Source organism: Temnothorax americanus, unplaced genomic scaffold (genome assembly GCF_048541705.1).
Source record: "Temnothorax americanus isolate GAGA-0224 unplaced genomic scaffold, ASM4854170v1 Scaffold13, whole genome shotgun sequence".
Lineage (NCBI taxonomy): Eukaryota > Metazoa > Arthropoda > Insecta > Hymenoptera > Formicidae > Temnothorax > Temnothorax americanus.
Genome location: NW_027509264.1, coordinates 3,435,298 through 3,457,580, shown reverse-complemented (window position 1 = coordinate 3,457,580; position 22,283 = coordinate 3,435,298). Strand labels below are relative to the sequence as shown.

Genomic DNA, 22,283 nt, shown 5'->3' with positions numbered 1-22,283 from the left:
CGCTCGCGGTTAGGAAATTAAACGGACACTTTCATTATAAGCGTGGCTTTAAACTGCATTTAGATCAAGCGGGAAGGGGGGAGGAGAGGAAGAGGGCGGAGAGAAGGGTTATGTAACGCGAGATTTAGTTGTTCCGTTAGGTATCCGAACGAGCCGTTTGAAAGTCATTTGAAGTCGCGTAAAGCTCTTTGCTGGAGAAAACATTTTATAAATTCGTCGCAGTGACGCGAATATAAAGTGTCTCGCTGCGATCGAGCGAGCGGAAACGGAAACTAATTCATAAGTTCATTAATTCACCAACATCCATGTCTTTCGTACTGAATAACTTGCGTCGCGCCGCATTAAACGAGCATCTGTGCCGTTAGTTTTTACACTTTTTAATTCCCGTAAGAAATTATCTCCCGGAGTGAGGGAATTTCGTGAGTCGCGCGACTTTAAACGAACATTGCTGCTTTGTAATTTTTACAACAATTATTTGTTTCGTCGTGCCTGATGTCGCCCACCGACAAAAGGTATAAGCTCCATCTTAAATTCATAACGGTCGTCGACATGCAGGTCGCGCGGAGTCTTTTTTTAAACGGCGCTTCTCCATCATCCTCTAAACGCGTACGCGTGTCGTTAACGGCCAAGTAAATGGATTTGTTCTCCTGATTAACAGGCGGCGCGCGTGCCCCTCCGAAGGCGAGGCGAAGTCACCGGAGGATCGCGGATCGCGCCGCTCGCAGGACGTCCCCGTCGACAGGACGATGCGCATCGTCGTCGTCGTCGTCGTCGTCGTCGCGAGTGTCGTTCTTACCGTTCTCTCCTACGTAGACACGTAGAGCGCGAGTGAAAGAAGAGGAAAAAAGAACGAGCGGGGGAAGAGAGAGGAAAAAAGGAAAGAAAAACGGAGAACCAGGAGAGGGAGAGAGAGAGAGAGAGAGAGTGTGTGCATCGCAACGCGTGTGAAATGGATGGTACGCCAAAGAAAAGCGAAGCAGTGCTAATATATGGATGCCCATGGGTGGAACTTGGCCGAAATGTGCCAGCGCTACCATCACGCTATACCGGCGGCAGCGGCGACGCAGAATTCCTCGCCAGCTAGGGATCCCTCGGCTGCCATCGCGCAAGGCCTGTCAACCGCCGCTCTCATCGATCAAGCCAGCCCGTCTTATTCGCACTACACGTAAGATCATTTCTGTCTCTCTTTTTTTCCCCCGGTCCCTTCTCTCTTTCTCATATTTATTTCATGAATATCCGCACACCGACGGTGTGTAATAAATTTGACGCTTACCTCGCGAGCGATCGGATCGGATCGCCGCGCTGTCGCACCTTCGTTAGGCGAGTTCGCACTTTCGTGGAACTTTTGGCTCGCGCGACTTTTCACGTCGAAATAAAATACACGTCGTCGAAAATCGTGGAGAGGGGAACGTTGAGTAACGGAGGACCGAGCCCGCATTTCGGCGGTTTCGGGACGCGCGCGGAGGACGGTTCTCGTATGTACGCATATGTATATATACACGTATCGCGGAGCTTATCGAGGGTGGGGGAGTCGTCCGGGCCCCGTTCTCATACACACCACACACACACACACACACACACACATACAATTGTATCGTATATATTAATAACGATACGGCGAATTAAGGATAAGTATACGTACCGCGCGGTCAGAGTCAGGACCCCCGTAATCCTGTTATTAGCGCGGCGATTAGGGGAAGATGATCCCCAGGCAAATTGCAGGGGCGTGTACCGCGCGTGTTTGGTTAACATACGCGCCAATCGCTATCGCCGATCCGCGCGAGTCCCTTCGGAACGAGGAGGGCGATATATGCGAGTCGCAGGCGACGCGGACGTGCGTTTCTTTCAACCCCCTCGTCGTCGGGGACCGACGCGCGCGTCGTTTCCCTCCTTTCTAAATTTTCTTACTTCCCCTCCCCCGCGCGTGTCTTCGGGACGTTAGCGTGTTGGAAATCCATTAAATTGCAGTTTACGCTCGAGATTCAATGTTTCACTATCATTACGTCGTACTGCGAAGGCAAAGAGGATAAAAGGTGGCTCTCACTCTCTCTCTCTCTCTCTCTTTCTTTTCTCGACCCTTTGAGACTGCTAAGGAGGAGGTTGGGAAAATAGCATGCGCGCTGCCGGCCGCGGCATATGCGTTTCTAACGTATCGTATAATTTCAGCTATTTCTTATCTCGTTTGCCCGCGCAGTCTTATTTGTTTGATCCCTCTTACAATACGTATATTCGCGGGGAACCTGCGAGGATTTCACGTTTAACATTTCGTCGCTCCTCAACCGCGTATTTGCAGAACTAGCGAAGTCAGACCTGACGTCCGACACGACGGAAGACGCAAAATGTGAAGAGAAGAAATAAAGACTCGTCGCGTGAGTTACTTCTTTACTCTGTTTTTTATAGAGGTATTTCGATTCGAGCCTGTTGATTTAAATTTATTGATGTCTCGAACACGCGCGCAAGACCAAAAATTTCGCATCCAGAATTCCAGAAATACCGCAAAGACGCGGATCTCTCGACCGCTTTTTTCCTCTGACGACGAAAATCAGCTCCATTAAAGTGGTTCCGCCCGGTTCCCATCCGTTGCTCCCAGCCGTCGCACGGATCGCGTACCACGTCACGTTATATACGAACGCACGCACGCACGCACGCATGCACGCACGTACGTTAGACGTTCCTGTAATTTTTTTACGCGAAACATCGGCGAAAGTCTTATACAAGTCCGATAGCTTCAACTTATACGACAATTTACTCGTGAGTTACAAGTTACAACCAATCAAGGTTCTTCGTAGAACATAAAGTTCGAATTTAATTCTCGACTTGAGTAAAGTTTTCAAAGCCTTTCTTCGTAATATCTTTGAGGGACAATCGTGGCTGCGATTTTACGGAACCGCTGGTGGATCCTCGTCGCGAACTTGCTTCGAACGCACCGCGGCGCGCAATTCTCTAATACCTATACGTGCCTGCTTGTGGATCGATTCTCGTATTCACGAGGTTGAATAAAAGTTTCACGCAAAGCGCGAGAGCTATCGGATCGACAAACGGCCATCCGCCCCCCCGACCGCTTTCTCGATCGCTTCCTTCCAAAATCGCTCTTCCTTCACTCGATATTAGCTGATTAAAAAATGTCAGTTCAATTAAGTATATTTCTACGCATTTTCTAAAAACCGCGAACTATTCGCGGATCTCCGCGCAAGTTACGTCGCGAGCTTGACTCTCGCGTGATAAGAAAATTAATATCGCGACGCGACGTTGCGCGCCGACCCGGTCGATCGAGCCGGAGCAGGCTCAATTTACAAACATCGATTATAATCGACGAAACGTCAATAATTCCGCGAACGATACTCTATGCCACCACCGCGAAGTGCACCTCTGCTTTTCTCGGTACTCGCGGACCGCAATGGGAATACCTAAACGTCGCGCGTCGCTGAGGTCTTCGAAAATCGCCGCTATTTTCTTTCTTACTCGAGTCGCGACAGCGCGCGGCGTTTTGGATTTTCCGCTCGCGAGTATCGGGCACGCCGGGGTCATCTTCAACTTTTTGTTTCGGCGCGTCTGAATGCAAAATGGTGGAAGTGGTTACGAAGCCCCTGATGGCGTGTGCGATGCCGTGTGTCGACCTTGCGCGAATCCCTGCGATTGCGGTGACTCAGATCGGTGACTTGACGATTGAACAATGACTGGCAGTTAATTACGGATTAACGTTGGTTATAGTTATTTCGAGCGTCGTCGTTGAGACACGCGACACCGGCCAGCGGGAGACGCGCGCGATCCCGATTCTCGGGTTGCCGGCGCCGCGTACGTGCACTGGCTAATCGTTCATCTGTGTATTATTTAATTAAGCGATTCCTTCGAATCTCCATTACGCGCGAAAAAAGAAACGCCGGGAGTTCCGTTTTAAATGCCGTCACCTGTATTGTTTCCGCGATCTGTAGCGAATACAAAGAGAGAGAGATCACCGAGATAATAGACTGATATTTGCATTATAAACGTAAAGAAGGTGGCCGCGGGGCGAGTTACTCCGAGATGATGAACTTGAACGGTCGAGCCTTCGAATTTCGCGGATATACCCGGTAAACGCGCGCGCGCGCGCGCGCGTGCGCCCGGGCGATTTTAGGACGGTCGTAAATCTGTAGGTGCGTTAAACTTAATGGCAGTAGCGACATATTGATGAATCGAGACTCATTTGCAGCCACGTAAATTTGCATGGTTGCAAACAATGGCCGCGCGGATTAACGAATTAAGGCGGGTAAGTGTGACAAATGTCGGATATTATTTCCGACGAGGGCACTCGGTTGAAAAAAACATTTCGAGCACGCATTAACGGATCGCGTCCACGTATGATTAATTCCACGCGCGTAGCATTCTATTCCGAGGAACAGCGATCCGTCGCCCAGCTCGATGATTCATTGCCGAAAATCGCTCTCGTTTTCCGATACGTCGCGCCGCGTCCCTCGAGATACCCCGGTCGTCGTCTTCAGGCGCTTCGAATCGGAGAAATACTCGTGGGATTTTTATGAACCGTTACGTGCCACGAGTTTACCACGACACACGAGTTCCGCAATTAACGCAACCGTATACCGGGCTCGAGCAGAACCGCCTCAGAGAGCCTCGTCCTCGCAGTCAGCCTGGGAATTTTTCGTCGCTCGACGGTATATCTCCGGTGGTATCGCGCGCGCGGACACCTCTTCCCGTGAGGTGCCGTGTAGAAATCTTCGATTCTTCCTTACTCGGTCGCAGGAAGTCGTACGTAATGGCTCCGCCGTTGGCTCGGAGGTCAGAGAAGGGTATATGTGGCGGGATACACAGCGGACGGACGGACTTCGCGGCCGGCGCGGCGTCCGTTCCGCAGCCTTAAGCAACCCGTAAAGGTTTCGGGGATGCGCTTTCTTCGTTCTCAAATCTGAAACGCGCCGGAGCGTTAGTAGTGCAGAGGTGAGCGGCTGGGGTCGTCACTTCCGCTTACCAACCGGACCGCATTGGGCATTCGATTTGAAAGTTTAATCAGGGGCTTATATAAAATTACAGTCCCCTCGTCCACGTTATTCGCTCGCGCGAGGAATTTCGCCCCGCGCGCGCGATTCGCGAGGGGAATCCACGCTCGATTTGCCTACGATCCAAATTGATCCGCAACACTGTTATCTTTAGCGTCGACGGGCAAAATTGTCGATCGGCAGCGCGGCCCACCGTAATCGTAATCGATTTATTTACGGGACGCGTGATCGGCGCCACGCGCGCGTTTTGCGAGTACCTACCGACGCGAATACGGATCGATTCCCACCCACGCGTCGCGTTTCGCCGCTCTTATACGACTTATACATACGAATCTGCACCGCATCTCGTCGCCTCGTCGTCGGGCAATGCAAGGGTGTGTTCGATCGGCGCGATTATTTGAATAAAAATGCGCGCTCGTCTTATATAAAACGCGCGCGGTCGAAAGCTTTCTTCTCCTCGCTCCTCTCCGTGAAGCCTCCCGCCTGGCCCCCTATATCGGGGGCAGGAGGGGGGAAGAATAATTTAACTTTAACCGGGGAACAAGTGTGTCGTTGACGAGGAGAATGACGAAGGGAACGGGCCTCGAGTGCCCGAGCGCCGACCCGGTCGCCGTCGCTGCCCGTTTGTGCGCTGCGTGCCGAACCGTGGCACACGGGACACACCGGTGCCATGCTCTCTTCCCTCCTTCTCTCCTCGCGAAGGCGAAGGCGAAGGCGAGGAGCCGCGGCGGAGATTCATGAGGCTCAACGGACATGCCGATTTAGGGGATCGCCGCCGCGCCGCGGCCGGTGCGCGGCTCTTGTTCTTTGTCTCCCTGCTCGGCCGACTCTGACGCGCGTGCGGCGCGGCGCGGCGTGTCTGCCGTTCTCGCAGGTCGCGGCCCGGCGATTCTCCCCGAGCTACGAGCTATTTGTAACGTGGCAGCAGGCGCGTCGGCGTGTGGAAGGATAACTGTCGCTTTTCCTTGACACGCATTGCGGAACGTCTCCTCGTTCGACATTCTCGGGCACTCGTGTCACTCGAGATTTCGGAGTAGAGAGGAGTCGAGAGAAGAGAGAACTTGCGTATCTCCGTCGGGAAGCTCCGCGGCGCGTCTCGCGATATATCGCAATCGGCGCGAATCCCATTAATAACGTTTTCGCTATCGTCGACGACGTTCCGCGGATGTTCCGCGTCTTATCTCGCGCGAATCGACGTATACGAGAGGACGACACGGGCCCTTTCCGCGAAGCGAAGCCGCGCCGACGCGGGACGCGAGCCTTAGCCGCGGAGTTTGACAAAGGACGCGACGTTAACGCGCGCGACGCCCGTCGATGCATCAGCGTCCGGCGATGACTCCTGGCGAATTAATATTTTCGAAACGACGCGCGGCTCATTGCATTCGCGGTTGGAGACTGCTTCCTCTACTCCTGGTGCAGTCACCCCGACATGAATCATTAAAGAAACAATGCTGAAGGCAGTGGCGTATCTATCGTAACGCGTGGGTGGCGCAGCTGCGCCGACGCCGACGAAACCCGGGGGAATCCTGACCGCGGATCTTAATGGCTTTTAATTTCGTATCTCTCTGCCGTCGCCGTGAATACGAGCTCTTTCCGCGAGGAATGTTGGTAAACGAGTTCCATACTACTGTCAGAGACGCGCACTTTTTATCCTCTTTTTTTCTATTGCACGAAAATGTTCGATTATTGGAATTTAATGTGACGTAATGCGTTGGCCATCGGAAAGGCACTTAAAAATAATGAAATAAATTCGTATAAAAATATCTCCGATTCCGTGTCCGCAGTTTTAAAGCTACCATTTTCATTTTCTGCTCGAGTTTGTTGCATCTTCACGGATCATCCGCAACATAAAGATCTTATATTTAAGTCTCCAATCCTCTTGTTATCCTTGCTATCCAAGTGTTACTCGGATTTGCTGAAAATCTTCGATCGGATGACAGAGTACATTGTGTCAATGAACGTGTTCCGCGGACAATAGATTTCAATCCTACATGTAAAAATCTAACGGATTCATGCGCGGATAATGGAACCCGTTTCGTTTGTTAGGAAATCGTCCGTCCGATAAATATCGCTGAAACGCGAAGCCTCGTTATGACGCGGAAACAAGGCGATATCGGACGCACGTGAATTATTTTATTGCTTTTTTGTCTAATTGCGATTAAATCTGCGCCCACGCAGTTTACTTCGAAGAGAATTCAAGTCCATCTCTCGGACCTCGGGAAATGTCCTAAAACGCCTCGTGCGTAAATCTCAATCTATTCAATCGCGATATAAAACCGCATTCTCTTCGGTAAGCCGTGATTCGTATCGGACCGTATTCGATACGATATACTTCGATACGAAGCAAGCCGCCGGTTTTATCAGCCGACGGAACGTGACTCTTTCTCTCCATCTCTTTCTCTCTTTCTTGGACTATGTGTTTTTGTGTTTCTCCCTACCGATATAAAGGGTGACAAAAACGAGCGCGTCTAACCAGCGCGAGGTTTATCGAATGAAAATGCCGGTACGTTTCCTTCTTCTTCTTTTTTTTTTTTTTTTTTGACCGACGTGCGTCGCAGCATCTCGCCGAACGCCGAATGAAACAATGGCCATTATATGGAACATTCGTGCGCAGGTATCGTGCACACATTCGCGGAATATCGTACGTGTGCATTACGTGTGTCGCAGCGCAGTTTGCCTAGGACACCGTGCATACGCGTGTGTACGTGTAGGTATAGCTGCGAAAATGTGTGTTCGCGCGCGCACGCGCTCGCTCGCTCGCTCGCTCGCGCGACAGACAGCTGTTCGTACTATTATACCCGGCGCACGGTCGCATAATGCCTTAAGGACAATCGTGGGAATTCCATTAAGTGGCCTTGAATGGTTCATTCATGTCGATCACACACGACTCTTTTCCTAACGGAACGGTTGACAGATCAATCGGCCGCTCGGGCACGAGAGCCGACCCGCACGGGGATTTCATTCGCTCGTTCTCGAGATCGGGAGAAACGCCGGAGTCAATTACTACCGGGCGCAGCCGCGATACCATGATCGTCGGGAGGAACACGGAGTCATCGTCGTCGGGAATGTTGGTGCCGGTTCGGATCGATCGACTCCTAGCGCGGCCGCGGCTTATTATCACAGCAGTTTATTCCTCGGCGAATCGCGATTGCGTTCGATTGCACTCGCACGCGAACGCACCGTCGCGCTTTCCGCCGTTGGACGATCAATAAGCGATTACTAAATCAAATACCGCGGCGGGATCCATTGTGACGTTCAGTTTGGATGGACGTTCGGTAAGCGTCGAGATTGCAGCAATATGTCCCAAAAGTAACAAACGAATGTCGGATAACGTAATCTCGACAAGACGATTATGTAAAATTAGTAAAGTGATACGATGGTAGCAGTTGTATTTATCTGTCCTTGGGAAATATGCTTCGTTGAAAAAGCATTAACGTACGATAACATAATAATGTATACAAAGAGCGTTAGGAAAATATTACAATGAAAAAGCAGTAATATAAGATAAAGGACACTTAAGAGACACTTAAGAGTAGATAAATGTACCAATACGCACGTACCTATGTCTGGATACCTTTAAAAAAATATAAATTTATAGAAATAAACGTTTGGATACTATAATTAAAGTTTCAAACTACAAGAAAAAAATATTGTTGTCTTTGATTTTTATTCGCGTTATAAATAATAAAGGTGTCCGCACGTATTGGTACCTTTACCTTACGAGTATATAAAGCCCGGTGTCCACGATGCAAGAACTGTGTCCAAGTTTCGATTTAAGCCACGCAACTTGCAGCTCTTACAGAAAAGTAGCAGTTTCCGTGGCTTAAACCGAAACTCGGACACAGTTCTTGCATCGTGGACACCGGGCCTAAGAAAGACTGAAATGATAAATAGGCAAATAATAATTAATTATTTGATTGATGACGACTGAGAATACGACTGAACGGATTCTTCTTCGACTTTTGCAGGATGCTGGACAATTACGACAGGGGTGAGGTGACACCACCACCGGCGGTGAGCGGTTACGGCGGCTCCGCCGGGCTCCTGGCGCTCCATTCCTCGCTCTACGCGACTCCCACGTCGAGGGCCTACGACATCGACTCCGGTATCGACGGCAACGACAGCTCGATGCCCATGGACACCCAAATCATCTCGGTACGGCCTTTCGATCCGATTTCGGATTCCGAATCTATAACCGTCGTTCTCGAAATAAATCCGCGTGCCTCCGCGTTTGCACACGTTGCGTACATTCTCGCGCTCGGCGTTGTAAACACACCTACGTAAAACGTTCACGACAACGCGCGCGTACAACCGTTCGGGAACGCATATGGGGATAGTCGAACCCCGCCGCCCTGCCGCGCGCGGAATAATGGCAGCCGGAGGGAACGATAGCAAAATCGTATGTCCGGCGCGAAGCGCGATCGACTCATTAATCCCACGTTTCGTTCTGTCGTTAGTCGTCGCTCGGTATCTTAATGACGCGATTGTCGGCGCCGTAACGCCGTTCGCCAAAACAAATATCCACCGTTCGACGTCTTCATATATATCTCACTCGAGAACCTCTCGTTGCAGTTACGTCGCGTTGCTTAGAACTCGCGCTGAGAGAGATTTTCACGCTCTTGAAACACACACGCGTCGTCGAGTAAATAAACGTCCACGAGAATGTATATGTCTCACGAAACACGCCGTTTCCTGAAACCAGATACCGAGCATGCTGACCGGCCCGGCGCAACAGCGACTGGAGGACATGCCCTGGCTGGCCTCCGGCCCGTCGCTGGAATACCAGCCGGGCATCTCGCCGATTCCCGCGGGAGTGAAGATGTGCCATCCCGGCGGCGGCACCGCCCAAAGGAGCCTCAAGGAGCAACGGATACGTCGTCCGATGAACGCGTTTATGGTCTGGGCAAAGGTCGAGCGCAAGAAGTTGGCCGATGAAAATCCCGATCTCCACAATGCCGATCTCAGCAAGATGCTTGGTAAGTGCGCATGAAATAATTCTCCCCTTTTCCCCTTTCTTAGAACGATCAGAAGGCTTGTAGTTCTCATAATTTACGGATCTAGAATCTCCAATGCTTTTAAATAGAGCCACTGATGTATTCACGCATTTTTCTATGTTAAGCAGATCGGTCGATTTATTAAAAAAACATTGTATCTTTTAAAATGCAATTAAGGCGCATCGAGGTTACCTCGTTATAGGAAAATTGCCTACCGCCGGATGGATACAACAGAGGTCGAGGTTAATAAAAATACACGTGCGCGGAAACAATGTTGGCGCGCTGCTCGCGGGAAAATGGCTTTTCCACCGGGAAACCGAGACTCTGGGAATAAGAAAGCAGGAAAAAAAAATCTTCCACGCCGCGCGGCGCGTTATCATTAAATTAATTACAGGCGTCGGGCGAAAATATGGAATTAATTCAATTACGCGTTAGAGTCGAAGCTGAATTTTTAACAAGACGAGAAGAAAGGTGTGAGAGCTTTCTCTCGAGGATCGCAGCCGAATGAGGGAAAAAAAACTCGTTAACGCAGTAGTCTTTTTCCGCCGAAACGCGTGATCGAGGATCGCAAACCCGGTCACCGCGCGAATATAATTCGCGATCTCATCTCGTTCGTATCGCGAACCCACCTGCGCGATCGAGATAGGGAAATCGTTCTCTCTTATCGCGCCGCGCCACTCGCGCGTTCGAGTACTCTTCGCGAATGTGACTCCGATCGTTACGTTATCGCTCGGCGATTCCCCAGCAACGTCTCTCTCTAAACGTACGTGATACAGACGTTCGAATAACGACGGCGGCACGCATCGGCAACTCCTTCGTTCCGACGATTCGATGCGCGAATCGCCGATTTCACGAAAACCAGCGAGCTTTGCGGACGGTCTTGCGGTTCTTCCTTTTCTCTCCTCTTTTCCCTCCTTTCTCCCCGACATCCTTGGCGTGTCTCCCCGAGTGTTAAAATCAAGAGCCCATCACCCGGTACCTAACGATCTGTCAGCGCCGATCGGCGCGCTCGCTCTCTCCTTCGCGCGCGTTATCGTGGGCAGGTACACCTTGAATTATCGGCAATTGGCATCCGCAACGTTATTGGCATTTGAACGATCGAGCGGCCGTCGTGCAGAAAATTGTAAACTTCTCCTCCACCTACCTCACCCGTTGCCCATTTCCAGCGCCCTGCGCGAGGCACAGTGTGTTTAGTGTTTACACTCGCGCGCGCGTGTGCTGCGTGCACACGTGCTCTCCTCCACCTGGAATCGCGTCTTTTTCCCTTTTTCACTTTACCTTCGCTCTCTTTGTCTCTCTGTCTTTCTCTCTCTCTTGTCTCGCGCCGACGAGCAAACCCGTAAAGCCGTAAATCACCAATTTACCCCCTCCGCTCCCTATATGTTTATCTCTCCCTCGTCTCGCGCCTGTTATCGGTACGGAATAAGGAAAACTCCGTTGAGTTTATCGATCAGGCATTAGGCGATCGGCGCGATGTTATTGGCATGACGCGGCTCCGATTACTATGCGCGCCGGGTCTTTCGCCGCCCCCACTCTTTCCCTCCGTCTTCTTTTTTTTCTCTCCAGACATCCTACATATTCATGCGCGTGCTGTGTGTCGATCCGTCCATCCCGTCTATCCATCCGTACGTACGTACGTCCGTCCGTTAGCTCGTCCATCCGCGCGCGCGGAACACACGCGCGTGCAGCGGAGCGCGCGCGTGCGAGCGTGTTTTGCGTCGGCGTGCGCGCACACGCGGGTTCGTACATCCATTGTACCTACATGTATACGCACACACGAGCGAACGTGGTATACGCGTACGTCGCTGTCGATGTCTCGGGGCACGCAACGCACGATATACGCCGATGGGGGCCGTATGGGCACCTTATATCCGGTGACACGCGTGCCCGCGCATCTTTATTAAATCGTTGGCCCCGACCGTTAGCCCGCCTTCGGGATCTCGCGTCTGTCAACGTTAGAAATTAACGCGTTCGCGCGCCCCAAATCGGGTAGTCATCCCGGACGATCGCGCGCCGTCGTCGTCGTCGTCGTCGTCGTCGTCGTCGTCGTCGTCAATGTCGTCATTGTCGTCATTGTCGTACCGTCGCGTATGGCTTTCGCGGGGCCATGTCGTTAATTCCGCCGTTAATTAGCGGAACGCCCGCGCCGGCGACGGCGACGACGACGACGGTTTATCGCGCGAGATTGTTTATCCGCGAGATCGGCACCGCGCGCGGAACGAGACCCACGACGATATACCGCGCTGTTGTCTCGTACATAGCGCATAAACGCCGCGCGACGCCACTGCGCCGTGTCGCGGGACCACCTACGACAAATGTGGCAGCCCGCAAATAATACCGGGCGTGTGTTGTACCACCGGCGACAGCGCCGAAGATACAGAGGGCTCTAAACTGCCAACGCGGTATCGTGGTTTAGTGCCTCCGATTACTTCCCTCTCCCTTCCCTACGGGTGACATATGCGTATATACGGGATGTCCCCTCGAGAGACGGAGACAGACGGAGAAAGAGATCGTTAGACAAAAATGCACGAGACAACGATTGTTTCGAAATATTGAGGGAGCGCCGAACGAGGTTTATTATTCGGTGTCGAAACTCGAAGGATCCTGGCTCGAGTAAATCTTGGAATCTGTAAACGGATAACGAAATCTGGCTTCTTGTTTCATTTTTCGCGGCATATTATCTCGGCAGGAATCTAATCTACGAGCCGGTTGTTCGGAATCATCGTTAGAAACTAAGAATCTACGGTAGTCGAAATTTTCGTCAACGAGACGCTATTTTAAGTCGGTCGGAGAGGCCACGACCGGACCGAAGAACGGACGAGACACTGTATATTCTTCCCCGCGAGAGGAAGATATGTTCGTCTTCTCTCGTAAAATACCGAACCGCCTTCCGTTTGTGGCCCTTAAACGACGGATCGGCATGTACGGTATCTCACCATAATGGTGCTCGCCGCGGAAGGGCCGATAACGTCGACGTCGTTGGTCGATTTAAGGGACGGTGCGCCGGCCGATTGAAAATTATTGGCCGTGCGGGTATAAGTACCAGCCGTGTTTCGCACGTCGTTTCTCTCCGAAACTCTCGATTCCAAGAGTCGACGCCGATAATTACACACTTTTGGACCGAAACTAAAATTTCCGCGAGGATATATCGATCGTGTGTTTAAACGAAATCGCGCCGCCGGGCGTAAAAACGTCCGGCCGCCAAGCGTCTCGATATTTAAATATATTATTGAGATAATAAAACGTAATAAGCCGTGCCGAGAGACACGGTGACCTTTTAAATCGCCGCGAGATGGGGTAGATAGGGGAAAAGATTGGCGGCCGATTGAAACTAAATAGACGCGGTGGAAGTGCGTAAGAACGGTCTGAACTCCGAGGGAAAGGCCCACTTTTCTTCGCGTACGTACAATACGTGCATATACGTATATCACTCTCCCGATGCCCCATCCTCCCTCCTCGCCACCTCCCCCCTCCCGTTCCGCTTCCCCTCCGTCTCCACATCTCGGCCGGCTCTCGAACAATAGCACCTCGGCTGCACGGTGGATGAACTTCTGAGGCTGGAATCGGCTCTGCCCACTCTGTAAATTGCGTTTTCGTAAAAATATTCATAGAGGAGAAAGAAGAGAGGTCGGGCCGAGATCTAAAGCGGCAGCCTACATCCTGCTGCACGGCTAAATGCAGCGTGGATATATAGGTCTCGATCGCTGATACGCCATTGTACGGAAAAATGGATCATCGAGCGAGATTTCGACACGGCGAACACGGCGGCGCGCGGCGGGTTGAGTGTAGAAACGTTACGCACGGAGAGAATACCGTAGTGTCAATCACGTAAACATATCTCCCTTTATCGTAAAATTGGAATATAACGACGTTACACAGTAACTGTTACTGTAAAAATTAATAATCGATTATATATTGTATTTTTATCAATCGCGTTAGTAAAAAGTACTGCACATTGTAAATTTATTATTACGAACGATACTTCTTCGCGAAGCGCTTTTTTTATAATCGTTAAAACCAACGTTGTTTTCTCGCGAATCGTGCTATGCAAACATATAAAAATCTACGCATTAATCGCGAATGGTTATATCGTTATCGAATCGTTTACGATCTCGTTTTTCATCCCACGCCCAGGATTTGCACAGGGAAGATTCTTTTTCCATCTTATTTTAATTCAATTTGATAATGAAGCCGGACTCCCCCCGTGCCTTCAATTAAATTCGTTCATCCTTGTTATATGCCGTCTTCTTCGTTCTCTACTCTCTTCTCTCTTTCGTGGCCCGAGTCCGACCCGCGGAGAAACTTGTTCGTTTTTCTACGACGATGCTCGATTAATCCGAGACAAGATCGGCCTCTCGTACGATCACGAAACTCATTTGTTTCTCTATACCGTCCGCGCACACGGGCGCATTAGTAAACTCGTTTCGATCGGGCGCGTTTAAACCGCCACCATCATCATCAATCTGGCAATCATCGACTAGTAAAGTTGTTCGGCGATCGGCTCGATCGGCGCAAATCGGTTTAGCGCAGGTCGGCGCGTATATACGCGCCTCTCCCGTCCGGCGTTACGGTGTTTAAAAAGTCGCGCCTAATCTTGGTTGTATACACTTCTCTTATAGGGTATCCGCCGACCGAGGCGGTTGATGTTGCACCAGGTTAAATCTCTCCGAGCGAAACCTCTTTACGCACGTTCGCCTTCGATCGATCGTACCGACAAAAGTCTCGTGCGAGGGCATTACGCACGGACGTAAGCAGAGGGGAAAATGCCTCCTCTCTAGCAGCCGTAGTAGGCGAAGCAACATAACGAACCGCGAGACAAGATCGGGACCAATAATTGCGCATACATATAAAATGAGGCCGGGCGAAGGGTGAGGGGCGATCGTCGGAGGAACGCACGAATAAACGGACGGACGTGTACTGCAAACGTCGTACCCCGTGATCGGAAACGCATCGCAGCCGCACGAGCGCACGCATTACGTTCTCATAAATATTAATGATAGTAATAATTTAACGAGCGCGACAAGATCGCAGATGAAAGAAAGAAACTCCTTCGTCACTCTCGGAAACGTCCTTCCCTGAAATTCCCGATTTCGGCGATGTCGAACCGTGTCGCGTTTCACGTGCGTCACCCTGTATCCTCTGCGTTGTATACATTGTATCCGTATACATACGGGGATCGCGGGTACATATGTATGTGTCTGCAAGAAGGACGAAGGAACCGACGGGTTGGCTAAGCCAAAGCAATAATAAGCCATAAGCGCGGTCTCTGCATAGAATGCCGGGTAATGAGGTGGAGTCGAGAGCGGAGTCTGTGGCCGCACCCTTACCTTATACCTTACCTCCCGACGACGAGGATGACGACGAAAGACCGAGTTCCTAGCCTCGCTCGGTGTGTGTGTGTGTTTCGCGACGAGATAGAAATAAATTATTATATTTATGAAAATACACGTGGGGACGGGCGAGAGGGCGGGTAAAGGTGGGAGAGAGGGAGGAGGAAGCCCTCGAGCGTGGACGGGCTTCATCGGCCGATTCATCCGCGACTCCGACTTTTGTCCCTCTCGTGATCTTCGACGTGGATCGTCCGCACCACGCCTATACGGGTCGGATCGGAAAGAAGAGAGAGAGAGAGAAAAAAAAGAGATAAAAAAACGACAGATGGAGTGATATGATAATTCACGCGACGCTCGTGCGTCGCGATACCTTATGACGTACCGAATGATTTACAAGCGGCACGACGAGCGTGGGCGAATTTGATTGGGAAGCGCGAGTTTCGTTTTTCCTCCGTCGCGCCTGACGCGAATCAACGCGAGAGATATTTAGCGGAATTAGAATCCGGAATCGCGCGGCGGAATTCTCTTCCGCGAAATTGCGCGCGGAATCGTCCGCCGAGATTTCTCACGCCGATTCGTCGGTCGTCCCGCGAACGCGAACTCTCCCGCAAAGTTCGGCTGAAGTTGACGACGCGGCGTATCTCTTCGCGTCCGCGTCCCCTCGACGAAGGAAGGAGTGCGGACGTGTCACTGTCTTTCCGCCGTCGCGGCAGCGCGGAAACGTTTCTTTCGCGGTTTCGTGACACGTGTCTGAAGAACAAGGCGCGACGACTGTAACGCGCCGCTTTTTCCGGTCGATTCTTCACGGAGGAAATCCGAGACGGACGTTGGCACGTCGCGCGGTGTCTCTTTCCTTTTCTTCTTTCTTCCTTCCGTATCCTCTCGTCTCTCCGCGTTACACGGAGAGCGCGGAGAGCCGCCCAGATTAAAGGGAACGGTGTGACAATTCCCTCCTGGATTTCTCCGTCACTTCACGCCCTTCCGAGTTTCAACTTTTGAGAGATATCTCATTAAGATCTCACGCCCTTTTCCTTTGTGCCACGAGGCGCCAGGGGTCCGGTCGTCGGGATTGCGTCTCAGCGGAACACGAGGAGATGAAACTCGTCCACGTGCCCGCTCGTACTCGAGTCGATCGTACGCATTCTCGACGTGTTACGGAGCTTGAATGGCGAGCACCGGGTGGTGTGCCTACCTACGAGCCTACCTGACGTCTTTGTCAGTTGGCAAGTGGACACAATAGACGTGTCATCGTTAGAGAGTCGAGCGACATTAACTTAATTCCTTCGAGGCTTACGAAATTTCCGCGAACGTTCTTTCGTTTCTAGTTCAGCGTGCGCCAATAAAAGCGCGATTAAACGGCTAATTTTGCAACGATCGACGGCGTCGCTTATCTTTTCGATCGATACCGCGGTTTCCTGATCCTCGTCGAATTCGGGAAAACGTTTCCAGCGTATAACGGACCCCTCCCAGATCGTGGCGCAGTGCCGCATCGACGCCTCCCGCATCTGTACAGGTGAACGCGTCGGTGTGCGCGCGCGGCGCGTCGGTGGGCGAAGGGAGATGAGATACATCACGGGACGGGAGACGTATTATTAATGGTGACAGTGGGCGACCCAGGTTGGGCGGGGTACGCGCGCGCGATGCGCGGTCCCACCGAGATGTGGGCCTCGCTCCGGCCCCCCTCTTTTTCCTCTTCCTCGCTTCATCTCGACCCTCCTCGTCTCTCCTACATCGCGCCATTGCACGCGTAATATCGCCTATGCGACGCATCATGATTTTCTATATACATTTTATTTCGCATTTCTTGAATTTCGACTTTGGAGAACGGCTGGCGCTCTCCTCGAGGCGAGGATGTTGGTGATCGCTCAAGCGCGAGTGCTTGATGCCAAAAAGCAAACCAACTCGAAAAATATTGTGTCAATTCGAGGATTTATTGGGAATTCGTATGTACATAATTAAAGCCGACGAAACAGACTATGGAGGATTAATCGAGCGTTAACTAACTCTGCGAGGATCCGATCGGTCGGTCGGTTATATTCTAAATGCCGCGTGCGAGAAGTTTCTCGCTCGATTCTGAAAATGTCACGTGCCAGTCCGCGCGCGAGCATCTAATCCTACCGTCCGCGACCATAACGAAATTCCCGAAGTGTCTGCTGCATGGTCGCGCACACTCGGGAATGAGAAAGGGAAAAAGAGAGTGAAAGAGAAAAACGACGAAGGTTTAATCGCGGATCGCTGGCCAAGTGAATTACCGGCTGACGCGTGCGTAAATCACCGCGGAATCGTTAATTAGGCGGTAGAACGAACGAGCTTTCTGGAAAATGTCAACGGCTGGGATGTCGCGGCGAAACGGGACGCGCGCGCGTAATTCTTGCGCGACGACGCGACGCGGAGACTCTCGATTGGGACCTTTCGACACGCGCGATTTCGCTCGCCGGCTGCAAGTCTCGCAATTTGTCCCGATGCCCGACTAGCTAATTTATAATCTCTCCGCTAAGATGGAACTGCGTGAGCCGATAGAAATCGCAAAATGGAAAGCCTATTAGCATCGAACATTCTTATACAAAATATTCACGTTCGCAATATATGCACGGCGGACGGAGCGCAATTTAGTACAGAGACTGAATACCGAGACGATTTCGTCACCAATTGTATACCGGTTATCACGTACGCCTTTATTTTTATAAGTTTACGACGTCTTTAATAATAATCTTCAATAATACTGGCATATAACTGAAATTTTCATAATAATATATAATTTTTCGATAATACTGTGGTGTCTATTTAAGAGAGGCACGCGTTCCCCGCTCGTTGCTCGATTACACGCGCGGGGCACGGGGGGGCACCCGCGAGGATCACGCTGAACAAACTGACGATTCGACCCAGACGTCCTCCCCCCGGCGACGCACCTAATTCGACGGCGCGGCGCGCAGCCCGCTTTTGCTCGAAACATCGAAATTAATGAAGTCGTCCGACCGGGCCGCGGCCTAAGCGCAGTAAATTAGAGGTACACGCCAACCATTAGAATACTTAACGAGGACATCACGGTGGGACGCAGCGTGCGCGGGTGTGATGATGAATCACCGCCAGGGATAACTCGCCGCTCTCGCGCGCGCTCAGGAATATTAAATTAAGTGTACTTATTGTTAGCCGAAAACCTCATTCGTGTCCCCTTTGCCGGGTATAGTCCCTCTCCGGGCTCCTCTTTCTTTCTTTTTTTTTCGGGCTAAGAGGTTGAAGAGTCGGCTGGCCGGAACCCGAGAGAAACGAGAAGTCGCTATAGGCGGGAGAACATTGTCGGGCGACAAAAGCGTTCTCCTCTTTTGCGAGAATCCTTTCTTTCCTTCCCTTTCTCTCTTTCTTCTCTCTCTCCCCCCGCTTTTCTTCGCCACAGAAGCATCTTTGAGAGTACTGAAAGCACTGTCGCGACTGTTTATTATCCATAGGGCGGAAAGGGTTCGCCACGACGAAGTGCGATTTCGACAACGATCGATTTGCGCTTTTGTTTTTTTCTCTCATACTTTCCGGCCCTCCCTCTCGCGCGGACTCCTCTGGGTCAACGTTTCTCTCTTTCTTTCTCTTTCTCTCCTCCGGAGATGAAATATACAAAATGAAATATGAAATAATGGTTCGTGCCTTGTGGCTGGCCGAAGGCACGGGCGCACCCATATCTACGCCCCCATGCGCCTATGTACCTTTGCAAGACTGTACGCATAACTATATATGTTTGTGAGTGCGTATATACATATTATACATATATTATACATTTATACATAAATATATACGTATTTATTTATGTGTATACATATTTCTATATATTTATATACGAAATTTTTGCCGTAGCTCTGCGTAATACGTATATATGTAATATCTTGCGCTTAATTTTTTCGTCTTGTCGCGAACATCTTACGTTTGTATTAACCCTTATGCCTCGTTTAATGATATTCCGGCCTACCATGTTGGCATATTGAACGCAACTAAGGCAGATTCCATCAGGCTTGGTCGTCGGACCAAGACCCGCCGCCGCCGCCGCCGACCAAGCCCACCTGTAAATACGTATATCCGTACGTGTATATACGCCGTGTATGTGCGACGGGAGGAGAGATCATTTCTGTGCTCGTTTTGCATTACGTATATCGGGGCAACGAGGAAGAGAGGGAAATAAAATAAAATCTCTCTCTCTCTCTCGTAAGTCGAATTAAGCGCGTCGTTAGCCAAAGGGATCGGCCGACGATTTCATCGAGATTCGGGATATCGAGATGTATACATCGTGGCCTCGCCCCATTATTGAAGAGGAGGTAATTTATACGAACACGCGAGATTTTGCACATGTAATCGCTATATTAAAGCGGCGTAATTTGGCGCTGATAACGTCTATGATTTAAAAAAAAAAAAAGATCGTCCAATGAATTTATCTTCTAAGCAGACGATGGAACTTGATTCGTTTTTACTCGTTTTCCAAGCGTATTTCAATTCATCAAAGGTTCAGTTTGAGGCATAATTTTTAATTGAACAATTTTTTTCAATGCTCGCGACAGACACGTGCCCTAATCTGACACTGAGATATCTCCTAAATAGCGAATTTAAGAGATATTTCAAGCTTACATTTTTAACTGAAAAGACCATTTCACAAAAAAAATTATTATTATTATTATATTAATTTTTATTTAACATTAACGCGTTTGTCAATTCCAGCATTGCCAATCTGTAAAAATTATCAAAATGTCTTTCAATAGTTTATGCAAAAGTATTTTAGTATACCCAAGAATTGCGGCGATATAAATATCCGCACATTCTTTGACACTTTATTGTATTATATCTTTAGTATTTTGACTGTTTATGCGGCACAGGGAGTTCCGGAACGACGGTAAGGCTAATTCTGTTGTACATACCGTGTGTCGCTTAATCATTTTGCGTGCGCTCCGCTCTCGGTTTCTCTTTTTTTCCTGTCTCACGTTCTTTACTTGACGGCTGCTTTGTTCGGGATTCTCGCAGGAAAGAAATGGCGAGGGCTGACGCCGCAAGACAGGAGGCCCTACGTCGAGGAGGCCGAGAGGCTCCGGGTCATACACATGCAGGAACACCCGAATTACAAGTACAGGCCGCGGCGCAGGAAGCACGCGAAACGGACACCCGGTGCACCGTCCTCGCCTCCCTCGGCGACCAACACCGCGGGCAACAGGTCCAACCCTGCCGGCCCGCCGATTCATCATTCCATGTAAGTCGATACTCCGGCCCGTACTTTCCGCTAATGAAGGTACGTGCGAGCTAACCGCCGCGGTTAATTGAGAGATTCCGGCGATATTTAAACGCCGACGACGGCGTTATGATTTCGACGATGTTAACATTGTAGCCGAGATTTAGCAATGACGTATTTGTCCTGATAAGGAATATATATATATATATATATATATATATACACACACACACACCGCATGCGATTATAAAGCGACGCATCATAAGTGTTGTATGCGTTTAAGGTCCAAGATGGACAGTTACCATCAGGGCATGTCTCAAATCCCATGGGGTGGCCATTCCCCGATCTCATCCCTGTATCATCAACAACAACAGCAGAGTATCCAGGAGTACAAATCGGAAAATAATTCGATCTACGGCAGTCCTTACACGCCCATCATCCACAGCCCGGACATATCTCCGGTGGCCAGTCCCGAGCCCGACGGTAAATTTTTAAAATCGAAAATTGATCGGATAATTGAATAAATTTTATTTATTTGAGATTCATATCTTACAGAGACAAGCTCAAGATACATGGTGTTTCTGAACTAATGATACAACCAAGGAGATTTTTTGTGAAAAAATAAAAGAAATTTTAGACTTTGTTTGAAAAACGACACGATGCGATTAGAATTACGAAACAATTAAAATAAATATGAAACAGTTATTGAGATGATTTAATATTAATGTACTAATCTAGGTGACGGCGGTCATTTATCGTCCGCTCAAAATCAGGATCCAGAACGAGATCTGATGGAAGGTACCTCGAAGCAACACGGAGACATGAGCGATCAGAAACGATACACCTTTATGAGTAGCGACAATCAGCTGCACACGGGTCACGTTAGTAACACTAGCATATCATCGTGTCAGAATTCCGGCGGTTACACGGATACTTTAACGTATAAAAAATCCGTACGTATTCCGCACACCTGATATTTTTATATACTACGTTACGGCTGCAATCTTCTATAAACTATGTGGTTCGTCGAAATACAAAAAAATAATATAAAAATATATATTTAATTACTTTTTGCTGTAATTTGATGGAGAGAACTAAATTAATTCTTCTTTCATAAATAAATTTAAATCTAGTTTGTGATTTCTCCACGTCACGCCGAATTATTCCGTGTCAGACCAGATCGAGCAACCCTCTCAGGCAATTATTACGTTTCTCGTCACTCAGGTGGGCTATTTGAACTTCGAGAGACAATCCACGAGCATAGCCGCGGTGGGCATAGCGAACGGTATGATGGTGTCGTGCAATAAGCTACGCTCCGGTTTCGACAACGTCGGCTCCGTCACGGGCACGTTTTATCCACCGGTCGCCTCGCCGCACGATCAATCGTTGCAGCACTACAGCGGCACGCAGACGTCCAAGAGCACGACCAACTATTCGATGCAGTCTACCGTCGAGAGCAATTACAATCCGGTCCAATGCGCGGGCAGTCGACAGCAGCCCATAGGAATCCGCGGGGCCGCCGAAAGTTGTCCCGGTAACGTTTTGCTCTCGTTCACGCACGTTAAATTCAAAGGCTCGTAGAACTCGACTAGGAATAGAAGAATCTTGATACATACAGGATCGAGGAACGCAATAGCTAGTATTATCCTTTATTGCAGGAAAGATATATAAGCAAGAGAAATAATTTGAAAATAATTGCTCTTAGCGTTTTCTAAATAAAATCGTTTTTTCGAGATATGAGAGTATCAAAGAGATACTGGGATAGAATCTT

The 22,283-nt window shown here is 49.9% G+C and overlaps 1 protein-coding gene across 7 annotated transcripts in view; it reads left to right on the top strand.

Annotated features, from left to right (window-relative positions):
• The window catches only part of LOC143894136 (uncharacterized), a 44,017-nt gene that overhangs the window by 19,914 nt on the left and 1,820 nt on the right, over positions 1 to 22,283 (top strand). For 3 of the 7 annotated variants that reach the window (XM_077400232.1, XM_077400233.1, XM_077400231.1), the window contains exons 2-8: positions 659 to 1,165; positions 8,960 to 9,146; positions 9,694 to 9,967; positions 20,311 to 20,533; positions 20,796 to 20,995; positions 21,251 to 21,465; positions 21,737 to 22,046. In XM_077400232.1, coding sequence (XP_077256358.1) covers positions 990 to 1,165; positions 8,960 to 9,146; positions 9,694 to 9,967; positions 20,311 to 20,533; positions 20,796 to 20,995; positions 21,251 to 21,465; positions 21,737 to 22,046 — 1,585 coding nt within the window. In that variant the 5' untranslated portion in view covers positions 659 to 989. Of the gene's footprint in view, positions 1 to 658; positions 1,166 to 4,105; positions 4,247 to 8,959; positions 9,147 to 9,693; positions 9,968 to 20,310; positions 20,534 to 20,795; positions 20,996 to 21,250; positions 21,466 to 21,736; positions 22,047 to 22,283 lie in introns of those variants that run through there. The other 4 variants (XM_077400234.1, XM_077400235.1, XM_077400236.1 and 1 more) reach the window with 3 other exon arrangements.